Raw genomic sequence first — 24,771 nt, forward strand, 5'->3', positions numbered from 1 at the left:
ATATCATTCTTGCTAAAATGAAATCCTGTACCTACTGTTCTCTAACTTGCATTTTTAGTTAACAGTCTCCATCTTTTCATGTTATAAAGTATCATCTCTTCTAATACCCAACCCACATTCAGATTTCCCTAACTGTTCCCAACCGAGAGCCATACCAGTCCACCTGGTTTTTATGCCCCCCCCCGTACTAGCACAGTCTCTTTTCCATGACATGTTGGAAAGAATAAACCAGTATTCCTGCCAAATGTCCCGCCCTCTGGATTTTGCTGGCTGTTTCTTCATGATTTGCAGAGGTTCCACCATCTCCTGTATTTCCTGAAAAGCAGAAGTTTGATCCAAAGGCTTGATCGATTTAAGTTCAGCAAGTGGGGCTAGAACACACAGCAGGGAGCGCTGTGCATGTTCCGGCAGATAGAGAATGCCCAGTCTATTCCCTTTACTGGTGCCAAAGTCACCCCAGACAGGGCCCCTGGTGGCAGCTGATTCTTCCATTGTTCCTCTTAGGACCAAAAGAGTCACCTTGGATTTAACCTTGGCGCCATGTCAGTGTCTAGTTCTCTGCCATCCTTTGAGAGCAAAAATAGCACTGGTCAACTGGGGCTTTTTGGTTTCACCAAAATAAATTCCTACAGGAGATGTTTAGTTCTATGTCTTAATCAATTATTTTCAAAGTAAGGAGTTGGTTTAAAAGTCACTTCAAATAGTGACAGATTTTTTTTCCCTAGTAATTCTGGTGTTTTTTCCACCTTGAGGCCCTCCTAGGCATCCCTGCATTCACCAGGCCTCTGGCCAAGACCTCATATATGTCTTGAATTGCAAATGCTGATTTTCAGGCAAATCGATGACAACCCACTCCACCACAGCTCGAGGGAGTTCTGGATATGCCTCTGGAGCTGTATTAGAAAGTGTACTAGCTTAGGGGTGGGCCCACTGAGAGCCTAGCTTAGGGGAGCCTCATGTCATCTGCCCCTGTGTTCAGCATGACTTTGACCCGAGAATGAATAGAGCGTGTACTGAAGGAACAGTGGACTGGGAGCCAGGAGACCTGCCCCTAGCCCTGAGAGCTGGGAGCCAGTTGGCGAATGACCCAGAGCTCCTGGGCAGTCGGGATGGATGCTGGGGAAGAAGGCAGGCTCCGTGGCTTGGAGGGGCAGAGGTGAGGGGAGAGGACGTGTGACCTTGCCCCCGTCTCCCTTCTGTCCTGAGCAGCTGTATGTGGCCACTGTGCTGCAAGAGCCGGAGATGAACGTGACACCAGCCACCTCTCCAGGACGCCACACCTACGGCACCATAAACAGCCAACCAGACGAGGGAGAAGAGGAGAGTGGCCTGAGTGGCTTTGCCAGGGAGCTGAACTCAGCCCAGTTCCAAGAAGGACTGGAACTGGAGGGCCAGGGTCAGTACCACTGACCAGCTCCCGAAGCCTCCACCTGGCAACTTCAGGCCGGAGCCGCGGCCAGGGGAGGGCCTGCTGGGGCCAGCAGGGGGGTGGCCTGAATTTCCCCACTACGGCCTGCTGACTTTGGGAAGCCCCCGATGAGACCCCATGGATGGATGCAGGACCCCAGGCAACCGCCACATCCTGGGAGAGACGGCAGAAGCCCTGGGTACACAGACCAAACCTGGGGTCCCTTCTTGGACTCAAGATGGAGAAGGTGTGTGCAAGGGAGCAGCCAGAAAGAAGAAGCCTGCCAGAGGCTCCCCCAGCTCCTGCCCCCCTCCCCGCCCCAGCTGCCCTTCCAAGGACTTCCCGCTCCTGCTCCTCTGCCCCCTTTCCCCGCCCGGCCTGCAGCGTGAGAAGGCTGCAGAGGTATGTGCACTGGCCTCATCTCCAGAGAGTAGAAAGACAGACCACTGCCGTGTCACAAATTCCCCTGCATGCGGCTCTGTAAGGAAAAAGCTCCCCTACCCACCCGGAGCAAGGAGCAGCTGAGACCATGGACCTGAGAGGAGGCGACGGGACCCCTTCCTGTCCCTCTGCCCCTTGTCAGATTTCTATTCCTGCAAGAGTAGCTGGGCCATTTTGTCATCCAGGGTCTCATTAAACGAGGCCTATACGTTTTGAAGAAGGAAATCTTTGCTAGCTCTTGCTGGGTAGTAGGAGGTGGGGAGAGGGAGAGGCAGAATTCAGGGAGGGGGCTTCTCCCCAAGCTCTGGGTGAGAAACTCAGATATGCCTTCCCCAAACCCCAGGGCCTGGTTGTCTTGCTCTGATGAGAGGTCCCCCAAGGCCGCCGAGCTTCTCCTGCCTCGCCCGTCTGAGTGCCTGGGCTGCAAGCCTGGCCGAGTGGGCTGCAGTTTAGAGTAAGAAACCTATGCTTCTAACTGAAGGCGCTGGCCATTTCGTCCTCCCCAAATAGGACCTGTCCTCCCCTCTCAAGACTGCCCTGCCCCCTAGGACTGAAGGCAACTCAAGTGGCCTGTGGTGAGGCCCTGGCTTGTACACTGCTATCCCAGCCCTGCCAGAGGGTGGGGTGGGGAGCTGTGTCCTCCCGGGAGGAGCACTTTCTGGTGTGATGAGGCTGGCCTCCCAGCCTAGAGGAGCTGAATCCTGAACCTTTGCCACTGCCAGGGGGTATACAGGCCTCTGCCTCTCAGCTTAGGTAGCCCAGCCTTGGAGAAGGCCCGACCAAGCTTCGGTAAGCCAGATAGAACCAGATAGAATAGAATGTGTGAGCCCCAGAGCCTCTCCAGCTCCTCCTCCAAAGGTCTGGGTCCCTGCAGCACCAACCTACTAAAGGGGAGCCCCACCTCCCCACCCCTCACAGCCCCCACTGCCCCCTACTCCCAGCACACCTCACCTGGACATTTCTCTCCAGGCTCCCAGGCACATAGGTGCCCTGAACTCAAATCACCTGGGCCTCATCCCGGCTCCACATTTGCCCACGTCCTGACCCCAGAAGCTCCACGCTTCACCTGGCTAGAAGTAGCACTCAAGGAGCAGACATGGCTGTACCTTGGGACTTGGCCTAGACTTGAGCATGGGAGAGCTTTCCAGAGAACTTGGGTTAGCTGGGGACGAGGCACCCTTTCCCACTCTTTGTCCAGTTAGGAGTTAAGGAGCAAGTTATACCCAGCCAGGTCCTTATAAACCCAAGCCCCAATTTCACCAAACAGCAAGGGGAAAAGCTCCTTTCCGAAGCAGAGTGGTCAGAGCCTTAGCAGGGAGACAGCCAGCTCCAGGCTCTGTCTGCACTTGCTCATGTCTGTTTGGTGGCAGAGTCTGCCAGGAGCTTGCCTTCCCCCCTGCTGGTGCCTGCCCCCAGGCTGGGCTTGCTGCTGCTTGGGCTGCTGGTCCTTTCCCTCACATCCTACCCCAGCCTGCAGAAGCTGGATAGAAAAGGGGTTCTGGGCAGACCACAGGGCAGGGGTCTGGGGCTTTCCCCTCCGAATTTGGGTTCAGCGCAATCTGGTTCTGACAGACGGTGGTATGAATGTTGGGAAAGTTCTAGAGTCCACTCACTTCGCTACTTTTCCTGGAGACACAGAGTAACTGGTGAGGCCCTGTGCTAGCCTCAACTTTCCCCAGTCACCACCCACCCTTTAGCTACACACACACACACACCCTCCCTAGGCACCCTTCCCCTCTGACCTGCCCTCAGCCCACACCCATCTTACCCACTGACCTCCCCCTGCCACCATCCAACGGCACCTCCTGAACTGTAGTCCCACCAACCCCACTTCCCAGCTCATTGCCCCCTCGTGACCTGCTCATTGACCACCCCATCCCCCACCCCCCCAACTTGACGCTCTCTGGAGGGAGCTGCCTCCTGGCCCCTGGCCCCTGGCCCCAGGCCTGGAGCAGTCCCACACCCGCCTGCCTGTCCTTCAGCTGCCTTTGGAAGCAAAGTGCCTATCAGCAGTGTTGCATCCTCTGGGGGCCCCCCTCGGGGGGATTGGACTTCCCTTTGCCATCACCACTAAAGGAATGTGCCAGAATGCTGAACCTTCTTGTTATCAAAGCTATGATCGTGCCTTGAATAAACAAGTCCTCCCAGCCTCTCTAGCTTGTGCCTCTGCATCTGGACCGGCTGAGTAGGGCCTCCCCTCTGCCTGGAAGGAGCCAGAGCACATGGAGCTGCTCAGGGATGATCCTCCCTGAAGTCAATGGCCTGGAGCACCCCACTTTACTCCATGACCTCTGCCCCTGCAGCCAGGGCTGCCCCTTCTTGGATCCCCTTGCTGCTTCTGAGGCCTTCCGTTGCCCCTGGCCCCACAGGCAAGGCCTGGTTTGCTGGAGGGAAGGAAGCAGATACATCTCATTCTTTCTGCTGTGGGTGCTCTGAGAGCCCCCTGAGCAGTAGGTGAGAACTTTCTGGTCCGTGAGCTACCCAGGAAGCCATTGGCACAGCTTTCCCTGGGTAGCAGAAGGCCTGTGAGTGGGCCATTGGCTTGGACTGCTGGTTGGACTAGAAAAGATGCAGGTTTCAGATGGAGGCTCCAGAGAGAGAGGTAGACACATCTCAGGCCCATGCAGTTGTGTCTCTCTTGTCCCAGGGGTGCTGGGCTTTGGCAAGTAGGAGTAGATCAATTCCTCACCCTGGGTTCCAGCCCTTCCTCGTACCTACTGGATGACCCTCATCTGGAAAGTTGGGGTAGAAGGCACCAGGTCAACTGCTGTGCATTATTGCTGCACAGAGGGGATTCATCTGGGGAGTGGGGTGGGCAGACGGGTGGGGAGCTAGTGGAGCAGCAACTCGGTACATGTTGGGGTGCTGCAGCTGGCCCTCTGAGACCATCAGGAGCCCCATCGTGGATGCCCGGAGCTCTGCATGTGGAAACCACCCACAAGAAGCTGATGCATCAGGGCTGTACCCCACGGGGGAAGGTAGGTGGGGAGGGCTGGGCCGGGTGTCTGAGGAAGGATACTGCAGAAGCTCAAGCCTTGGAGGTGAGGGTTGCTCTGCAAGCCTGAATCTGCCCACAGCTGGGGCTCTCCAGGGAAGAGAAGGACCCCCTGTGAACTGCGTCTGCTCCAGGCACCTCAGAACACACTTGGGTCCAGGTGTGTCTCAGACTCTAGGTGAGCAGGGGCTGGGCGCTCGGCCTGGGGCCCAGAGCATACCCGCGAGAGCAGGCTGGGCTTGGGAGTTTGAACTTGACAGCAACAATGGAGAGCCATTGGAGCGGGGAGTTTGGGAGACGGCATGATCATGTGTGCAGGTTAGACCACCTGGCTGCTCCGTGGGAAGTAGATTGGAGGCAGGTCAAGAATGAAGGCAGGATGGCTGGGTGAGGATGGGCCGGCCTGAACTCTGCAAGGTGGGACCCAGACACATGGACCCATTCAGGAGGCACAGCAGGCAGAATCATCAGTCTCTCTAGTCCTCCTCTAATTCCATGCAGCGTGTCTGGGGGCCTCCTCGCTCCCTGAAGCCAGGGGTTCCTGGCCCTACAGCCCGGGAGGGCAGGAGGGGCCAGGTCCTCCCAGGAGAAGCACAATCTGAGCATGAACAGAATAAGCAGATCTTGCTGGGCCCCTTCCCTCCTTCACTACCATTAGCCACCCTCGCTCCAACCCCTACCCACCTTCCTTGTCATCCCTCCCCAAGGCGGGAGCAGAAGCCTAGCCCTCTCTAGGCCTGGCCCTCAGTCAAAAGGCTTCCCTGACATGCCAGGGGCTCCATGAAAATGGGGCTCCTTAGTCCTGACTGGTTGCTTAGGACCAAGGATGGAAGAGAAAATGACCCTAAACCTCCCCCTCCTTCCTCCTCTCCCACCCTTCCTCCCTCCTCAGCTAGGTTCAACCTCCAAGCCAGAGGCTGCCTCCACCAAGCCCCTCCTCCACCTTCTCGCCAACCCCCCACCCCCACCCTGCCCAAGCCCCAGGTAAGAGGGCTGTCTCTCATCCTTAAGCCAGCACACCTCAACTCTGAGGGGGAGGTCTTGGTGCATGACCCCCTTTCCAGATTGGGAAACTGAGGCTCCAGTAGGTTTCCTAAGGCACCTCTGAAGTACGCTGAGGAGTTGAAGAGAGGGAGGCTCCGAGCTGGGCGAGAGGTTGCCTGGGCAGGATGAGGCTGGGCGGGAGGCCAGGGCCAGCCTCCTGACCCCTCTCCCCTCAGAACGATAGTTTTACAAGTAAAGGCCCACACAAAGGGCAGCTTCAGAAGAAGAGTGGAATAATGAAGACCACCCTGCCTGGGTGGGGAGGGGCTGTGGCTGTTGCCTGGGAACAAGGTGGGCTAATGGCTGCTATAGGAAAATGGGCCTTGTCTGAGGACCTACAAGCAGCCATGACAGCTGCCCCCAGGGACCCCGGATCGCAGGCCCTAGGCAAACCTTTGGTTCCTCAGACCTTTCAGGGGACCTTGCTAGGACAGAAACAGACAAAGAGAAAGAGAAAGAAGCCAGAGGACTGTGGCCCCGGGAGGATGGGGTTGGTCAGCCTTGCCTGTGCTCAGCAGCAGGCCAGCAGAACTTCAGGGAAGGGCTGGAGGCCTAGAAGGTGGATATGTCCGGGCTGGGGAGGGACTGGGGGACAGGGAAGGGCAAGGCTTTGGTGACCAGGTGGCCCAGAGTGCCAGCTCAGCTGGGCTCTCCTCAAAAGGGCAGTGGAGCATCTGGCATGCAGGCTACGCTGGGTGCTGCAGGGCTGGGGAGGGAGCAGGAGGCCCTGAGCTCCCGAGAGGCTGGGCAGCTCAGGGCACCTCTGGGACAGGCTCCCAGCCATCCTCTGAAGCTGCCCTGCTGGGGGCAACTCAGGTCTTTCCTGGAGGACTCTCAGCACAGGCCAGACTGCAGATTTCTAAGTCCCCTCTGTGGAAGGCCTTGGGGCAGTAGCCTGATATATGAGGTTTTCTCAACAGAAGCTGTTAGGTGAACAATGGAGAGTCCCCCATCTTGACAACAGCACCCTAGCATCTCTCAAGCCTCGAATCTGGGCTGCCGATGGGAATCTCCTGGGAGCTTTTATTTTTTTTTAATTTTTTTAACTTTTCTATTGTATAATAAAATATATATACAAAGCAAAGAAAGAGGAAAGCCATATTTTTCAGAGCATTCTTCAACAAATAGTTACAGGACAGATCCCAGAGTTTGCCATGGGCTACCATACCACCCTCTCAGATTTTTCCTTCTAGCTGCTCCAGAATAATAGGAAGCTAGAAGGAGTAAAAATATGGGATTAAGCAACCCCATATCCAGGCCTTATCTCTGAACAATTAAACCAAAATATCTGGGATAGGGCCAGGGCACCTCCTTTTTAAAAAATGGTGATTCTAGTGCGGATAGGCGTGGAAACCAATCAGACCCTCAGGCAACACGCCCTTGGAATGGGAGAAACTGATCTGTCACGATACTTATAAATAATTGCAGATCCACAGGCCAATAGACCTTCACCACCTAAAGAGAGGGGGGCCAGAATCCACAAGGGAGATGGAGAAGGAGCCAGTGAGGCAGAAGGAAAACCAGGAGTCTGGTCTCCGGAAACCGAGAGAAGAAAGGGACTCAAAAGGGAAGGCATGAGCCCCAGTTCTAACCACATCTTACAGTAAATATAGGGCATAGGGGAGTAAGTTAAAAGATGTCGCAAGGAAGCATCAGCCAAGTCCAGAATGCTGGACATGCCTCAGACAAACCACCAGTCTCTCCCACAGATCAATGGCATGGAGCAAAGGGCAGGGTGGACGGGTGGTGTAAGAAGGAAAGACTTTAACAGAAAACCAAATGCAACGCGTGGACCTTGTCTGCAGCTTGATTTGAACAAACCAGCTGTAGAAAGACAACCTTGAGACATCAGGGACATTTGAGTACGAACCAGGCATTGTTGAGGAGATACTGTTAACATTGTTTGATGATGACTGGGGTTTAATACATGCGGGCGTAAAAGGTCTTTATCAGCTAAAACTGCAGAAGCATTTAAAGGTGAAAGGACAGGAAGTCTTGGATTTGCTTTAAAATTCTCCAGCAACACAAAGGGGAGGGGACCTAGAGTTGTTCACTGTTGATGAGCGAGAGGGACACACGGAGATTCACTATACTCATCTCTTGATTTTGTGCATTAAGCTTTTTCCATACTAAGGAGTTAAAATTGAAGGAAGGATCGATCGACTACTTCACACGCTGCTGAACAGAAGAGCAAGAGGAGGACTAAGAAGTGACTCTTGCATTGGACGAGATGGAAGTTGGTGGTGACCTTGGCGATAGCAGATTAGGGGTATGGGTGAAGGGTTCCCATTCTCTAATGGGAAATGAGGAAATGGAAACAGTGAGTAAGGACTACTAATTTGAAGAGTTTTGCTATCAAGGGAATGAAAGAAACTGGGGTAGCTGGAGAGGGAAGGGGGTTGAAGGAGGGGTTGCTTTGTGTAAGATGGGGTCTGAAGCAGCAGTTTTGTGGGCTGGTGGAATGAGGAAGGAGGACTACAGGGCTGTGACCTTGACTAGAGAGGGAGGAAGGAACTAGGACCCCCCCCCCCCACTTCTCCCCCACACATTATGCTCAAGTGGAAGGGACAGGAGACCGCCTGTGCTTGGCACGGCCCATGGCATGGGTCAGAGGGTTGTGTGACTTTTCCAAAGCAAGGTCATCTCATTGCCGGATGGGTAGGAACCCTCACGGGCCATGGCAGGGCTTGGACCCCGAATCACAGCTGTCATTATATTGCAAGCAGATGAGGCCGTCTCTCAGCAGAGCCTAGTGGCCTCCGAGAAAATGTTTTCTATGCCTCAATGGGAAAAGCATCCCTCGTGTGCTCAGGCCCAAGGTGTGCCACCCACAGCCAGGCAGGCCTGCCCATCTGAGCGTAAGGAAAATGAAGGACCAGCTGGACCTATGCAAGACCCTGGGGAAACCAGCTACATCTTCTCGGCTAGGAAACTGCAGCCTCAGGATGAGAGCAGCTGGCTGAGGTGCAGCCCTCCAGCCACTCACTGCCCAGCTCCAGGGCCCCACACCTTGGAAGCCAGGAGCATGTGAAGGCTGCTTAGATGAAGCCAACTCTTAACACATCTCCAACTTCCCATTCTCTGGCTACTTCTCTACCTGGGTTGGCCCACTCCTCCTGAGCACACACACACACACACACATACTCGCTCACCCATGTCTGCTCTTCTGCTCCCAGGTACACCCTGGACTAACCCATCTAATCTCTCCCTAAAAGGCACCCTCTGGGATTGGTGCCTGACCCTCCAAGGAAGATCTAGAAGCTTTCCTGGAAGCCACCACAAGCCATTGGCACCTTTCCTTTTACTGCTATCCTGGCATCTGTCTCTTCCCAGATCCCCACTCTCACCTTGCCCACCAGCCTGAGGGCTCCCAGACCCCTCACCCGATTCTGGATTCGTGTAGGTGAAGCCAAGTGTCATAACAAACATAACCCCAAAAGTATGATGGTGCAAATACAATGGAAACTTATGCCTCTTTCATATAAAGTTCAAAATGGGCAAGGAGGTCAGCAGATGCTCCCCTCCAAGGACCCAGGCTCCTTCCACCTTATCCCCGCCACATTCAACACGTGGCCTTCAAGGCCACTGTGAAGTCTGCTCCAGCAGGGAAGGATGACAGAGCACAGAGGCATGTCCGAGTGCTGGGAGCCAGGCACAGAAGCAGCACACACATCCCATTGGCCAGAACTCAGTCACATGTCCCACCTAACTGCAGTGGAGGCTGGGAAATGTAGTCTAGTTGTGTGCATGGAAGCGGAGGATCTGGGCTTAGTGACCTGCCAGCCAGTGGCTGCCACAGACCCCCGGCTCTGTCTCCACCACTGGCCTCTGGCCTTCCCCAGGCCTCTCCCTTCTATTCCACTTACTCTAGCCTTGGGCTTCCTGACCTCGTGCATTTCCTGTACCCTACCCCAACCTGCGATCTGCAGCCTGTAGTTTCTTCTGGCACAAGCCAAAACCCAAGAAATCAGTCCCAGAGGGTTAAAGAAGCACACAGAACTGGTTTATTTCTCTTGAGTTTATACATCCATAGCACAGAGCAAAAGATAAAAGTACAGGCGGCCTGAGGGGAGGCAGAGGGCATCTCCTGCTGCTTTCTCTCCTGCCCACTGGCCTAAGTACAAGCACATAGTGGGTATTAAACGGGAAGAGGGGGCAGTGGACTGAGAGTTGGTGTGGGAAGAGGCAGAAAGGAGGATGGGGAGACAAAACTCTGCCCATGGGCATCGGGGTGAGGAGGAAGAGCTGCGAGAGCTCAAGTGTCTGTGGAAGGAATGCCACCCCTCCTTCCTTGTTCTTTCCCAGACCCTCCCCACCCTTTGCTGGCTAGCTGGGACCCTAGAGAGCAATAGGAAGGGAGCTTCCACCAGCAGTGCTGAAGGAGGGAAAGGGAAATACTGCCAAAGAAAAAACAAACCAGTCACGATTCAGGTGGCATCTGAGTAGCCCCTGAGATCTAATCAGAAATCTAGGTGATCCCCCACCCCCTTCCTCAGTAGGTCTCCTGATTACATGCTCCCATTGCCTATGAGTCCACCATTAAGGCTAATGCTGTCCCTTCTTTCTATTTCTAAAAGGCAATTTCCCATAGGATAGGGAAGGATTAAAAGGCATGGACAGGCAAGATGGGGAGGGGCCTGAAGCTCAGCCATCCATTCACTGCTTGACCCAAGCTCACCTGAGATGGTGAGCAGACAGAAGAGCCCCATTCTCTCAAAGCCCCACACCTTCCCGGCCTGGTGTCACCATCCCATCCCCAGCCCCCCCAAAAAAACACAACTTCTGAGGAAGAGGGAGTGCCAGAGGGGAAAGAAGGCAGGCAGGAAGGAGGCTAGTGGGGGAGAAGGGAAACCCTGAAACCCCTTCCTGAAGGAAGTCTCCCCTGTCTGCAGTTGGCAGGGGTGTGGGGGCTGAGGACTGGTGCCCCAGCCCTGCTCCATCACCTCTCAGATGGCCAAGGAGGGAACAAGGACCAAGATGCAGGGAGGCCTGGAGGGAGCCTGGCTACAAGAGACACAGACCAACAGACACGCTGACAGGTAGGGGGCCGCAGGGCAGGGGCCGCCTCTTACTCGCCATCCCAACCTCGACTCATGGCCTGCACCACGGCCCCATAGAGCTGGCTCCAGGCGGTCCTCACAGCTGGTGTGAAGGCAGGGCCCAGGCACTTCTCCAGCATGTACAGCAGGGATTCACCCACTGTCTGTAGAGGTAGAAGGCATCCTGTCACTCCCAAAGGCAGGAAGTTATCACGCCATTCCAGAGATGAGAAAACTGAGGCTAGGAGCTGGTTTTCTCCCATCGTGCACAGGGTCCATGCTTCCTGAGTAAGACTTTATCCCAATCCTCAGGTACCCCACTGGGCATCCTAAGAGTGAGGCTTTATAGTGAACAAAGCATTTCATTCTACTTCTAGCCTTACAACCACCCCTTGAGTAGGGCTAAGGCTTTGCCAGCTCTAACCAAGGCAGGTCATTGCCCCCAGGCCTCAGTTTCCTCATATGCAAGGCGACTGTCATGGTGATTAAGAGCCAGGAACTGGAGCCAGATGGGCCTGAGTTCAAATTCTGACTCAAATCGTTCATGAGCTGTGTGGCCTGAAGCAAATGAATTAACCTCTTTGGTCCTCAGTTGCTTCATCAGTAAAGCAAAGAAAGTAAAAGTTCAACTCATAGCTTGTTGGGATGATTAAATGGAATAATCCATAAAGAACTCTTAGCACAGGATCTGCACACAATAAGCCTTCAACAATAATTGCTTTCATTTGTTGTTAAAATAAAATAAGGTTCATTTATTCCACAAATATTTACTGAATATCCATTAAGGATCAGCCACTGTGAGGAGAACAAGACAAACATGGTTCTTTCCTCAAGGAACTTACTGTCTAGCAAGATAACCATATGGTAGGCTGTCATGTTGGTGGCTCCCAATGAGCCACACCTCTCAGGGTTCTCACCTGAGTAGGGTCCTCCCACACTGGGCTTGCCTGTGCCTGGCTCTGATCAATGAGGCATTAACAAGAACAATGCAAGTAGAAGTTTGATAAGCACTTGCACACTGGAGCTTGTCCTCTTGGAACTCAGCTTCCATCTCCCGTAAAGAAGCTTGGCTAAACTACTGAATGCTAAGAGACCATCTGGGTGATGACAGGCCACCTTGGACTTCCAGCCCTGGCAGAGCTCCCAGCTGAATGGAGCATATGGGTGACTCCAGCTGTATCATACAGGGCAGAAGAACCATCAGCTGAGCCCAGCCACAGAAAATCAGACATCATTGTTTTAAGCCAGTATGTTTTCAGGTGGTTTGCTACACAGTGATAGAAAATAGATCAGGTCAGATTAACCTCAAAGGCATGTTAGCTTTCTGTGATTCTAAGGGAAGTCATTCCAGAGAAGGAGAAACAAAGATTCAGTGCCAGGAACACACAACAGGTAGCAGATATGGGCCCCAATACCTGATGACCAGAGGGCATGGGAATGAGGGGAGAGAACAGGTAGATAGGAGCAAACCAGGAGACAGTGGTGACCTCAGGCTAGAAGCTCCCGAGAGGAGAAGAGCCCCTTTACCCACCGAGAAGGAGCTGAGTTTCACGCCCACTGCACGATGCTTCCTGCCCAGGCCAGCCAGGTACTCCTCCAGTGAGGACAGGTTTTCCACATTAGTCACTGCAGTGTCAATCACGAGCATCACCTGCCAAGACCAAGATGGCATTGAAACAGAGAGAGCCAGGGCCAAGGCCAGAGCAACCCCACCAAAACAGCACCACACCCCAGAACCTGGGAACCCAATCAGAGGCAAGAGAGGTCACCAGAACCTCATTTTTCAGGAGCCACGGTGGAAGGCAACTTGTGCCTGCATACAGCAGGCACTCAACATGTGGTGGCCAAACTACTAATGTAACCTACGTGAAGGGAAGCCCTTCTCCTCTGAGGATCTCAAATTCCTCAACAAGCCTACTGGACAGTGTTGTCTGCCTGGAACAAGGGGAAACGAAGGCCCTGTGAGAGGCACAAGCCTCTAAGAAAACCCAGCCTGATCTCCAAAGGTGGCTGTCCCCTAATGGTCAGGAACCACGTCAACACCACCTCTAGGAGCCAGGGGACAAAGCCAAGGGCAACGGCAGGGGCCAGGACCAGCTGGCTGAGCACATGGTCATGGAAGAGGCTGGTCCCCACACTAAGCCTGGAGGGGAAGGAGCAGATGGCTCTGACCCAGGAGAGCTAAAGAAGGGGAGTCAGGCCAGGCTTCTGGCAGAAAGCCAAAGACATTTTCCTCCTTCCAAGTCCCTCGTGCTTTCCCAGGGAGGTACCTGGCTAGATCACAGTCCCCCACTGTGGCCCGGACCCATCTACACCTCACCTTCCTAATATGGTCCAGGAACTCTGGGGACGAGAGGCAGTGCTCCACGCTGGAGAACTGGCGGCAGTTGTACTGGAAGAGGAACAGCAGGTCAGGTTCCAGGTCAAACAGCCTGTTGGAGGAAGTCCAGGCATCAGCCCTGGCAAGCCCCAGGGAGCCCCCGCTTCCCAGCAGTGGGTGTCTGGGCTGGTCTGAGTGTCAGTAGAAAACTATGGTGCACCCGCCAACCCGGCACCAGGCCCTTTGCCAGGGCCTTATCCCCTCTGCTAGCTCTGACGGGTTTCCTGGAAAGAGCAGTGTGTCCCCAGGCCTCTCACAGTACATGGCCTATAGTTAGTCCTCAACTATAGTTGAGGGGTATGGACTGGGAAGGAAAAGGCATCCTCAGACAGGAAATCTGGAGTCAGATTGCGGGAAGAGGAAAGCCCTTCTCTCTCTTTCTGTTTCTCTCTCTCTCTCTCTAGGCCTCACATTCTTGGGTTAGAACTTCCCAGAGTCCAGTCATGTGTAAAGAGCCTCTGGTCAATGATGATAATATCAAGAATAAACTCTTTACACATACTGAGCACTTAGTATTTTACACATGGTTAACCTGCCTATTCCTCACAGTCCTCACCAGAGGGTACAATTATCCCAGTTTTACAGAGGAGGAAACAGAAGTTCAGAAAGGTTAATTATCTCGCCCAAGGTCACACAGCTTGGGAGTAAGTGAAGTAACTGTCAGTGCCTCAGGAAAAAAAAAAAACGGGCTTGGGGAGAGCACAGAGGCACAATCTGAAGCTGTCAGCCGCTTTTGGGAAGGCACATTGCGTTTTTGTATAACTCTGAATTTATTCCCCTTCTGTCTTCCCTGAGGCGTTTACAAAAGCCTTATCAGAAGTTCCAGGCTGGCTCAGGGAGCAGAGATTCCTGAAACAAGACGGTGAAAGGAGGATTGCCCTGCTGGTGATGGCCGGGAGAGCCCTGTGCTAATCAAGATTGAAACTGGCCTCCCGTTCTCCAGTGGAATATGCCTATCTCCTGCCCACCCCACCTATTGGGAGTGAGAGTAGGGTGCCCATCACCCATTCCCTAGCAGTTCTCTGGTCTTCACCTGGTCCCTTCCCGGAAAGGATTTATCCTTACATTGGTTGTACTGAGTTCATGTTGCCGGGGTGGGTACCCCGAGAGCTGCCGTCCACGCACGGGCATAGGAGCCTGCCTTGCTTGCCAGGTGCGCCCGGCACACCCTCCCCACACGGGTCCTCGAGACGCCCCAGTACCTGACAGCGGTCGGCTCCCCGGCAGTCGCCACCAAGGAACACACAGGAGGTACAGAACCGGAAAGGGGGCGCAGCGCCAGTGTCAGCGGATCCGCGGGAGAGACCCTCAGCCCATCCGTAGCGAGCTAGTTTGGGTGCAGGGGGTGCAGGGCTGGCTCGCCCGACGCACGCCACGGCCCGGAAAGGGCAGAAGGGGCTGCGCCACCTGTCGCCGCGCCTCGCAACTCTGGCGCACCTCTGGAGGGCGCCAGGGCTCCAGGGCGCCAAGGCCAGTTTTCCCTCCTCCCGCGCCGGTCCGGCAGCTGGAACCCACTTCCGACGAGGCATCGTCGCCCCGTCCCCCCGTCCCCCCAGGGCACTCGGGCCGCCCTCACCTGGCGAACAGGATGGTGCCATGCTCTAGCGGGCTTCGGCTCACCGCCCGCCAGCTCTGCCGGATCAGCTCCGGCTCTGGACGCTCCATGCTCGGCTAGGGACGCAAGGCGCAGCGCTGGGACCCTCGGGACGCGGACGCCATCAACGCACGTGCCGCACCATCTCCGCTGTGGCGCGGGCCACCAAGCGCCCCAACTGCTCCCGCGTCTCGGCCGGGCGGGGGTCAGCAGCCTCTCCTTCCCGGACCAGGACGGAGAAAAGACGCGCGCGGCCAGCAGTAGGTGGGGGCGTCCCGGTCGCGCTGGCCCCGCTGGTGCTTCTGGACACCTCTCTCCCCTGCGGCCGCAGCGCCCTGCGACCCACTGCTCCGAGAGTTGCCCCGCCCCGCGACGCCCCGGCCAGTGAGCTTTAAAGCGACCGCGGCCCCCGCCCCATCAATGCCTGCTCTCGCTCTCCAACTGGCTCTGACCAGAGACGATTTGGTGGCCTGGGAAATGCCCGGCTTCAGAGCTTAACTAAAATAGTCGAGTTTCTCTGAGCCTCAGTTTCTGGCTATAATATTACTACTTTCTGCTTAGGGTTTGGAGCCCCGAGGGCACTGCGTTGAATTTGACCATCTTAGGTAGGCTCTGCACAAGCCACCGCCCCACAAGGCTCACCCAAGCACCGCCCCGTGGATTTTGAGTTTGCGATCTCTTGACAGTGTGGGCTCAAATCACATGGGATTACTTTCTCCTTCCTTCCACCCGAGGTCCCGCTTGTGTGATAGCAGTGAGGCAAGGTTGCTCTCTGTCCTAGCTTTGGATCCAACTAGGACATCGGCCCAGGTTGGGGGCCACCAGGGTTCTCAGCCTTGGGGAAACGGCCAAGACTAGCCATTTCCAGCCATGCTCCATCGTTGGCTATTCATGGGTCCAGTTCTAATCCCACTTCTGTTTGGCTAGGTGGGGATTTTGGGTGCAGTAGCTGTGACCCTATTTCCTTACCTGGACATTGAGTTATTCTATTCCATGATTTTTAATTGACTTTTTATTTTTTTAAATAGAAGTACCATTTCAAGTAACAAAGCCTCATGTTTGCCACCCAGGTGTGCAGTTGGCCACTTATTAAACTTTTTCTCTTTCAAGCATGAAAGCTCTATGAGTCCCACCCAAGTTCCTAGTGGCCCAGGCTTTCAAGAACACTTTTCACCCTCACTTATCTCCCATTATTTCTGTCTGTGCCTTTCTCCTCTCAATCTCTCCAATTCATTCTCTAGGCCTCTGTTTCCTCAGCTGTATAGTAAGGGGGCTGAGTAACAAGGTCTCTAGAGATCTTCTAGAGTCAGCCTCCTTTGGTTCCATGGATACAAGTAGGAAATTCTTGGACCATTGGTTATGAACAGGCTGCGGCTCCTTGCCCAGCCCTCTAGGGCTAGACAAAGAATGCCAAGCATTTGCCTTCTGAAACCTCCTTCTGGCTCTGAATCAGGACTGAGCACCTCAGCAGAACTTTTCTTCTTTGCCGCTCCAAGCCAAAGACAATGAAACCATCTAGCTGCTATCCCTCTCCCAGAGGCTCAGGAGTCTGGGGTAGGCCCCGTTCCTCTCCATCTCCCCACCCATCTCCAGGAGGCACTACGCTGGGGCAGGAAAGCAGGGCTCTAAGGCAGTCTGTCAAAGTCCGTGTCCTAAAGAGTCCGAGAGACCCCCAAGTAGGAACACAAATTGGTTAGGGGCTGAGGGGAATACCAGTCTACACCCAGACTAAACCTCCAGCTTGGTATTCGGTGACCCTGGAGCCAGGGGAAGACCACATGTATCTCCAGTGCTCTCTACCTCTCAGTGGCCCAGTATCCGGTGCTTTGTGCTGGCTACCTAGCTTGTCTACCCCTCCCACACCACCCAATTTGCTCTTCCTGACAACAGGCTATACTAGGGACCCTTCTTATCTCCTTTCTTCTTTGGATGAGGTCCAATAAATTAAAGGGGGCTCATGGCCTTACCTAGTAAGTGGTGGAGTCAACACTCAAGCCCATGTCCTTGCTCTTTGCCTTTCCTGGGCCAGGAAGAGGCAGGAGGATAAGGCCAGGCACATTCTAGTATCTGCTCCTCTTGGAGAAAAGTCCTGGGAGCACACTCCAAGTCTTTGAGAGCAGAGGGTCTGAATCCAATTTGAGAAACTGAAGAAAGTCACAAGGGACCTGGACATGAAAGTTATAATCTAGGAGAGGGAGTTCACTGCCACTGAGATTGAATTTGTCATTAATAATAGCTAGCATTTATTGAGCATCCACATACCAGATACCATGCAATGCACTTTGCATCACTGACTTTCTTCATTCTCACAAGTCTATGAAGTGACTACTATTTATTTAGTAGTGAAGGTACTATTTATTTTACCTCCATTTTTCAGATGAGGTAACAGAGGCAGAGAGATTAAGTAACTAGCTCAAGGTCACACAGTTATTGAGTAGTGGGGCCAGTATTCAACCTCAGGTCTGACTCTCTGGTCCATGCTATAGGCCCCCAAGTCCCACTGTTTCCTTCACTTTGATGGACTGTGATCAAGAGCTGTGACCATAGTTCAGATCAAGCCAGGGTTTCTGGCTTTGAGCTGGGGGGCATGCTGGAGCCAGCTCTTGGATGGTTTGTGAGATGTGCACATCTCTTTCCAACTCCTCATTCAGTAACATCAAGTTGGTAGTTTGCAATAGGCCATGGTGGGAGCACTTACACTATAGGAATTGGTAAGTACTACATATTAGGGCTTTTTTTTCCCTCCCCAGAGAAACATCTACCAGCATAGCACATGTTTGGATATACCTGGGGGACCAGTTGGGCTACCAGGATGTTAAGGAAAATGTATAAAGGAAGATGCTGAATATGGAGCCCTTTTCCCCAGATTGTTCTGGAAGGTACCTTCAGTCCCAGGACCAGGCTGGAGAAGCAGAAGGTAGGCTTAGCATTGAGTCCTGGTTCTACTATTTACTAATCATGGGATCCTAGGCAAATAATATAATCTCTCATGGATAAAATGGGAGCAAAAACATCATTGACTACACTGGACCTTCATGAGGATTAACTGTGAGTAAGTGTTGGGACTTTGTAAACTGGGCAGTGGCATTCAAAGGAAAGGATATAGTCCTTTTCTAATTCACCTAGCCAAGGCATCTTCCATCTCCTGAGGATCTACCTGAGTTGCTCCTCCTCCAGCTGCTCTTGTCTAAGGGGATTTGGGCAGCCCACATCTCAGTTTCAGTGCTGTGGTTAACTTCCCCCCTCCCACTTCCTGTCCAAGACAAGTCAGCCCTTACGTGCAAGACCCTTGTCAAGGTGGGGACCTCCATTCAGCAAAATGGCAAGTTGCTGGGATGCAGGGCCACTCAGGTTCTCAGAAGTAGACAACTGTTACTCCCTCTCATTCCTTTTTATGTTGTTTGGGGAAGTTAAGAAAAAAAGTAAAAGATCTAGATTCCTTCTCATTTGGGAAGATCCAGCTTCCTTATAATTTTGGAATATGCTTAAATCAATCAATAAAATAATAACCAATATTACTTGTATAACTGCATACATTTGATGGCCCAAGTGGCCCTTGAGGTGCTCAGGCTCATCTGCCCAGCCCAGGGCCTCTGCTGGAATTAGAATGGTCCCAGACACAGTGGAATGGGTCTTGCACTCAAAACATTCTTCTTTTCTTACGAAGGCCTTTCTGGTAGCCAGAGGCAAGTCAGATTCAATTAAGTACAATAAGAACAACATGATATTTAAAACAAGAGCTATTTATTACAAAACTAAATGGTCTCCGATCTCTGGAAACACTTTTTTTTTTTTTTTTAATAAAATGTGGCTCAAGGAGCTGGGTGGAAGTTACGTTGACTCACGGACAAATGTCTTCTTCCTCCACCAGCAAGTCTGTGGGGCATGTCACATTTTTGCTGACTCCTGGGGACAAGCCCATATTCGGAGAAGCAACCAGAAAGTTCTTCTTTCCAACAAATTCCAAGCAACAGAACCTGAGCACCTGAAGCTGCATCAACCCATGTAGCCTTGTCCCCAAACAAGTGTCTGCAAGTGTGGGCATGGAGGAAGTGGAGAGAGTGGGCATGGAATACTCCTTCTCCCATCCTTGGTAAGCAGAAGAGACAGAGGAACTCGTCCACAGTGTGACAAATAAGAAAAGGACGGGCAGAAGGCTGGTTGTGCTTTCTCTTTATCTTACCTCACTCAAGAATGACAACCCCTTCCTGGTTCCTATCAGAGCACACCCCTTCCAAAGAGTTCCTATCAGGAAATAAGAAAAGCACAAGGGAATGCCAGGCACCTCACTGTGGGCCACCTTTTTTGCTAAGAGCCAAATGCAGATTCCTGCATTCTACCTCCAGGAAAGCCCACCCAACTGATTGCTCCCACCCATTTCAGAAGAAACCAACTCAGTGGGGAAGAGGGGAAGGGTTGGGGTGAGCTGGAAGGGGTAAGCAGGGGTTCTCTATCCCTGATCTCCTTCCCTTTCACAAATGTGATTAAGCAAGCAGCTCAGGCTCAGCACACAGGCAGGGCTTCCTGCTGGGGGAAGTCAAAAGGGCTGTAGCCCTGGAAGAGGGAGGTCATCAGGCCCCAGATCTAATTAACCAACCTGCCTTGCTTTTGACATTGCTGCATTTCCTCTATTAACATTAATGACAGTTAGTCTGAACATTCAAGCATGGCCAGAAGCTTTCTCCCCACCAACCAGTAGTAGCACAGCTTGTCCCTGCGATCAATTCTCAGTCTCCGTGGCAACCGCCTTCAAGATGCTCTAAAGAGCTCTGACCCTGTCAGAGTTGGTGGGAACAACAGGGGAGGGAAGACAGTGTAGAAGAGATTCATCTTTAAACCCTGAAGCATCATGGTCCCCTGAGACAAAATAATTTTTTGTCATGCACCAGGAGGAGAGTGGCAGATGGGCTGGCCTTAAGTTGGTCTGGTTTTGACCCAGGCTTTTCTTAAATCTCATTCATTTGAGGAAGAAGTTGAGAGACTAGCTCTCAGCTTCTTTTTTGGGCTCCAAAGTGGTAGAAAGCAGACTCTGTGATGCATTTCTAAGTGCTCTAAGTCTTTGGGGGGAAAAGGGATTAGAATAATGGTGACACACAGAAGGGAAAATACCAATGGAGTGAAGGGTAGGGATGGTCAGTAGAAAAGGACTATGAGACATGGAAAAGGGAAAGCCCAGCAAGTGACAGGAGCACGAGTCCAGACAGGCCTGAGTACCCCACACCCCAGTGTCCCACTGGGATCCCAGCCCAGCACCACAGATTTCCTGCTCTGCTTCTCATCTACATCAACTGAAAAGAAAGGGCCCTGTACCGCCCCCCCGCCCCCCCCAAAAAAGGTCCAGCAAAGGTTCTCCCAGCACCGAGGAGAATGCACCTGTGCCAGCTGGATGCAGAGGGAAAGGGATGGGCAGCAAGCAGCTGAGGACAGGATACCATGCCCCCTGCCAGTCTGACAGTGCCTGACTCCCAGGAAAGCCAAAGGTGAGTTCTCGGTTGTCTCACTCCCTGGAGCCTGGTTCTCTGTGCAGACACAGAGCAGGAAGTTCGGCCATCAGCTGCCACAAGAGACTTCCCATCAGCAGGCACCCGGAGAAGATCAGGGTCAGCTTACTCTCTAGCTCAGCTGTATTTGTTTGCAGGAATAAGGACAACACAGCTTTGACTGATCAAGGGACAGCACAGCTCTGCCCTTGATGATATCCCAAGGTAGATCATTACGTTCAGCCCTTGGGGCCCCTCTTGGAGGTCAGAGGATGTGAATGGATTTAACTTACCAAACCAAACGCAATGTGAAAAAAATGCCAAGAAAGTCTTACTGTAACCCTGGACTATTTCTTAGGGTTTATGACATTCAACTGTCCACAGTCTACATGGTCCCACACTTTCCCACCCACCTCTGGCACATTCATTCTCCCTCATTACCCCTTAGGGAAATGGGCCTGAGAGATGTTGTCCTCTATTGCTGAGCCATCTTCAGCTGTAAAATCTCTGCAGACAGAGTAGTAGGCTCCAGTGTTGGGCTAGATTCATTGTGGGTTTGCTCCCAGAGGTTGGTCCTGGCAGGCAGCAGAGTTCGTCAGGCTCCTCGGGCATCTTTTTGCACAGTGTGGAGAACCCAGGGACTGGCTCCCAAGCTGGCAGACCCTAGGCTACTCCTGGATCCAGACTGGAGTCCCTGTAGTAGCCTCAGAAGTCCCATGATTCCAGCCACCTAAGTCCTGCCATTGGACTCTGGGGGCTTTGGGCTGGGGGACCAACCATCCCGTAAGCCAGAGGGTGGAAGAGGTAGAAGCTATGAGAAAGAATACAGAGGGAGGTTGTTGGCATCCCAGGTCCACAGCTCGGGCCAAGGGTATGACAGGATTTGAAATTCAGTCCCTCTCACTAAGTTCATCAGACCTTCCCAACTTATAAAACCCGTTTCCTTTCATCACATCTATCTGAGTTTGCCTTTTAGGCACATTGTGGCCTGAGAGTGTAGTAGATGTTAACTTAATGATGACAAAGGAAAGGGCTCTTTCCCAAGAGGACCAGGTAAGAGGACCCATCCAGCAGTTTGTTTGTTAAAATGTGAATTTAACCCTGTAGACAAGGCATGAATTCTCGGTCTACCAGCCCCACCAAGCCTTTTTCATACTTTGCTTTCCTGGCCCCTAAAAGCACAGGAGTTCGTGCCCACTGGTACTCAGTGATTCTCAGCAGGACGATCTGGAAGTGGGGAGAGAAAGAACAGCTATCCAAACAACACCCTCCTTACAGTGACTCTCAGCTGCACCACAGATACCACTCCCACTCTGTCTGAATCTACCCTTCATCCCACTGAGAACTGTTCTGATGGGAAGCCACAGTAACTAAAGAGGGGCACCCTTCAGGCGGGCTGAGTGGCACAGAAGCTAGGAAACACTAGCAGAATGAAGGAATGCAGAATTAGCCCCAAGTTTTTCATGTCTGGCTGCACATTAGGGTGATGTGGATGACTTGGCCCTACCTAAGCCCACCTTAATCAGAATCTCCAGGGATGGAGCCAGGCATTGGTACATTTTAAAAGCACCCTAGGTATGCTAAAATGCATCCAGGGCTGATGCACCACTGAGTCTGTATGGGGGAGAAGGGCATGTGTGTGCAAGATTTGGGGATGGAGGGTGTGTGTACTGTGCTCACCTATAGGCGGTTCCCAGGAGTAGGCTCAGGATTCCCACTGCATGGATGCCCCTGGCCAGAGAAGAGGAGGCCAGACACCAGGTGCAGAACCGTAGGAGAGTGTCCCACAGAATGCCTAGAAGAGAGAAGAGAAATCTGATCTCCGCTGTCAGAGAATGGCAACTGAGGATGCAGTAGAAAACAGCTCCCCCAAGTCAAGGAAGCAGAGATACTATTTCTCAGCTCTCGGCACTGCTGCTCCATGATGACCTCTTCCTCCGCCCCTATCCCCTATCATTCAAGTCCAGGTGGGTAGCACTGACCTGTCAACATGCAGGAGAAGAGCATAGCTGGGAAGTAATGGTGGAAGTAGAGGATCCGGCCCATCAAGAAGAATGGGAAGTAATGGAGCATCCAGCCAAGCAAGACCTGACCGCCTCCTTGCAGCAGAACCTGGGACAGCCCTGGGCCCCAAGTAGCACAGACCGGGTCAGAAGACAGGGAGGGAGCAGAGGTCCTGGGCCCTGCTCCAGCTCTGCCCCTTCCTTGCAGTGTGACCCTGAATAAGTCACATTGCCTCTCTGGGTCTTCCTTGCCTCATCAGGCCCAATCTGAATAACCCTAAGGTAACCGGAGGAAGGGTGAACTGCTGACTCTGGTGAAGTTTTGGTACACCAACGGCAGGTGCACCAAACAGTGGTAAGAGACCTGATGTTGGTATCTGGGTGGGAGATGTCCCAACCTCTAAAGAAACCATAATTCTGTATACCCTAGCTTCCCTCTCTACCTCCAACTCCACTTCTTTGTTGCCACACAGACCTTTGCTGTGGCATTTAGTGGTGAAGGTGAGGAAGAGATGAGAATCATGGTGGGGAGAGAGAAGAGGAGGGAGGTAGGAGTTGGGTAGGAGGGTACCTGGGACTACGGCTGTTCAGAGAGGGAGCTGTAGAGGCAAAAGAGCCTGTGTGAATGCCTCAGATGTGTGAGTCATGGCCTGGCAGCTAAAGTAAACCAGAGTGAACTAGGATAGGAAGCCACAGACTGTGCCATGGAGGCTCCTCTCTATCCCACTAGAGGACAAGGCCATGGAACAAGGCAGGGGCAAAAGTTTAGTGGTTAAAAGTGAGAGCTCTAAAGTCAGACTGCTTGGGTTTGAACCTCTGCTCTATTACTTCCTAGCTGTATGCCCTGGGACAGTTTCTTAATCTCTTTGGGCCTTGGTTTCCTAATCCCTAAAATCGGGTTAATGATCCTTAAAGGGTTGTTGGGAGGATGAAAACTATTTCACACAGCACTTCGGCATGTGGTGACTATCAGCTGTAAAAAACAAAGGAGAAGGGAAAGAGGTGGGTGCCATCAGGAGGCAGGGGGCAGCCCCTCCCCCAGGAGTGCAGGCTCCCTGCCAGCTTCTAGGTGAGGGGAGGGAGGGCTCAGGGGTCTGACCTTCAACTTCTGCTGGCAGGTGTGCCCCTCTCTGTAGAGCCAATGAAATGATGCCCCCTGAGAGGAGGTAGAGGACAATGCTCAACAGATTCAGCCACCAAACTACCTGTATGGAAATAGGAACAGGAAGATAAGAGGAAAGCAGCAGCTCTCCACAGGCAAATGCCCAAGGGCCAAAACTGGGAATGTGCAGAGCACTCACTGGATTGCCGAGCAGGTAGACTCGGAAGTCAGTATCATTGATCCCCGAGAAGCGCAGACCCTATAGAACAGAGAACAGCCTGTTAAGCCAAGACCCAGCCCCTCCTCAGCTGGGCCCATTTCTCCAGGGGGAAGAAGGCTAGATACCTTTCACAGACAGTGAGTCTGGGGCAAAGGTTCAGAAGATACAAACTCTACATGGGCCCCATCCCTGTTCAACATATTCCAGGCCAAGCCCTCACCTGCCTACCCCTTTCTCAATGGTCTCCTCCTTGGATTCATTTCCTGTGAAGAGCTCTAGTCTCAGGCCCTACCTGATAGTTGATAGGCCAGTGCCAAGGTTTGGAGGTGAACTCGTTGTCCTTGGGTTTGAGGCCATTGTTCCCCTGCAGAAAGGTGGCAAAGAGGAGGTAGTCAGGACAGAGACCTATAGGGCTGGCAGAAATGAGAGACACAGGTACCTCTGATACATGGCCAAGTAAGTGTCAAGAAAAACCCTCTCTCCCCTCCCTGGCAGGAAGAATCAGGTACTCATTCTTAGCCACTGCCCACCTGCTTGTAACAATTGCCTTTTCCCAAACAAGAAAGCCTCCGCCTCCCATCAGAGATTGCCCATTCCAATCCCCTCTGCTTGAGAGAAAGAAGAGAAAGGAAAATGAGGAATGTGTTTGCCATGGGTGAGAAAAGGCATGTCCTTTTCAAGACCAAGGATAAGGTGTCAAGACCGGGATGGGGACCAGGGTAGGGATATAAAATCACAGCTTATTTGCTTCCTTGGGAGGTCAATTGCAAACAGAAAACTAGAAAGTCTGATGAATGCCTTCATTTGGAAAAGGTTATTTTAGCCCAGTGTTTTCAATCTTTTCTTTCATTACTGCCCCCCATCAAAGAGCCTTTTTAGATATTTTCCCTAAAAGCCCCACATGAAATTTTTTACTGTAATTTTTTTGAGATATATTCACACACCATAGAATCCATCAAGTCCCCCATGAAATTTTAATGCCATATATATATATATATACACACACACACACACATACTATATATCAGTTTATGAACAGTATGTAGACCTATGCTTTATATATTT

At 52.6% G+C, this 24,771-nt stretch overlaps 3 protein-coding genes across 12 annotated transcripts in view; 1 reads left to right on the forward strand and 2 right to left on the reverse strand.

The window, feature by feature from the left end:
• The window catches only part of TMEM63C (transmembrane protein 63C), a 92,860-nt gene extending 88,868 nt beyond the window's left edge, over positions 1-3,992 (forward strand). For 7 of the 9 annotated variants that reach the window (XM_077123170.1, XM_077123168.1, XM_077123166.1 and 4 more), the window contains one exon: positions 1,210-3,992. In XM_077123170.1, coding sequence (XP_076979285.1) covers positions 1,210-1,410 — 201 coding nt within the window. In that variant the 3' untranslated portion in view covers positions 1,411-3,992. Of the gene's footprint in view, positions 1-504; positions 1,182-1,209 lie in introns of those variants that run through there. The other 2 variants (XR_013160377.1, XM_077123173.1) reach the window with 2 other exon arrangements.
• Positions 3,993-9,176: 5,184 nt separating this feature from the next.
• NGB (neuroglobin) lies at positions 9,177-20,587 on the reverse strand. The gene is made up of 4 exons (XM_077123192.1): positions 14,884-20,587; positions 13,248-13,359; positions 12,459-12,578; positions 9,177-11,091 (listed from the first exon to the last, which is right to left on the reverse strand). The coding sequence occupies exons 1-4, from the start codon at positions 14,970-14,972 to the stop codon at positions 10,957-10,959; spliced, it is 456 nt and encodes a 151-aa protein (XP_076979307.1). The 5' UTR covers positions 14,973-20,587; the 3' UTR covers positions 9,177-10,956.
• Positions 20,588-20,712: 125 nt separating this feature from the next.
• The window catches only part of POMT2 (protein O-mannosyltransferase 2), a 46,572-nt gene continuing 42,513 nt past the window's right edge, over positions 20,713-24,771 (reverse strand). For both annotated transcript variants that reach the window (XM_077123174.1, XM_077123176.1), the window contains exons 16-21: positions 23,999-24,070; positions 23,686-23,745; positions 23,484-23,589; positions 22,364-22,504; positions 22,062-22,176; positions 20,713-21,192 (exon numbers count right to left, since the gene is read on the reverse strand). In XM_077123174.1, coding sequence (XP_076979289.1) covers positions 21,087-21,192; positions 22,062-22,176; positions 22,364-22,504; positions 23,484-23,589; positions 23,686-23,745; positions 23,999-24,070 — 600 coding nt within the window. In that variant the 3' untranslated portion in view covers positions 20,713-21,086. The remainder of the gene's footprint in view (positions 21,193-22,061; positions 22,177-22,363; positions 22,505-23,483; positions 23,590-23,685; positions 23,746-23,998; positions 24,071-24,771) is intronic.

This window comes from Tamandua tetradactyla, chromosome 12, assembly GCF_023851605.1.
Source record: "Tamandua tetradactyla isolate mTamTet1 chromosome 12, mTamTet1.pri, whole genome shotgun sequence".
Lineage (NCBI taxonomy): Eukaryota > Metazoa > Chordata > Mammalia > Pilosa > Myrmecophagidae > Tamandua > Tamandua tetradactyla.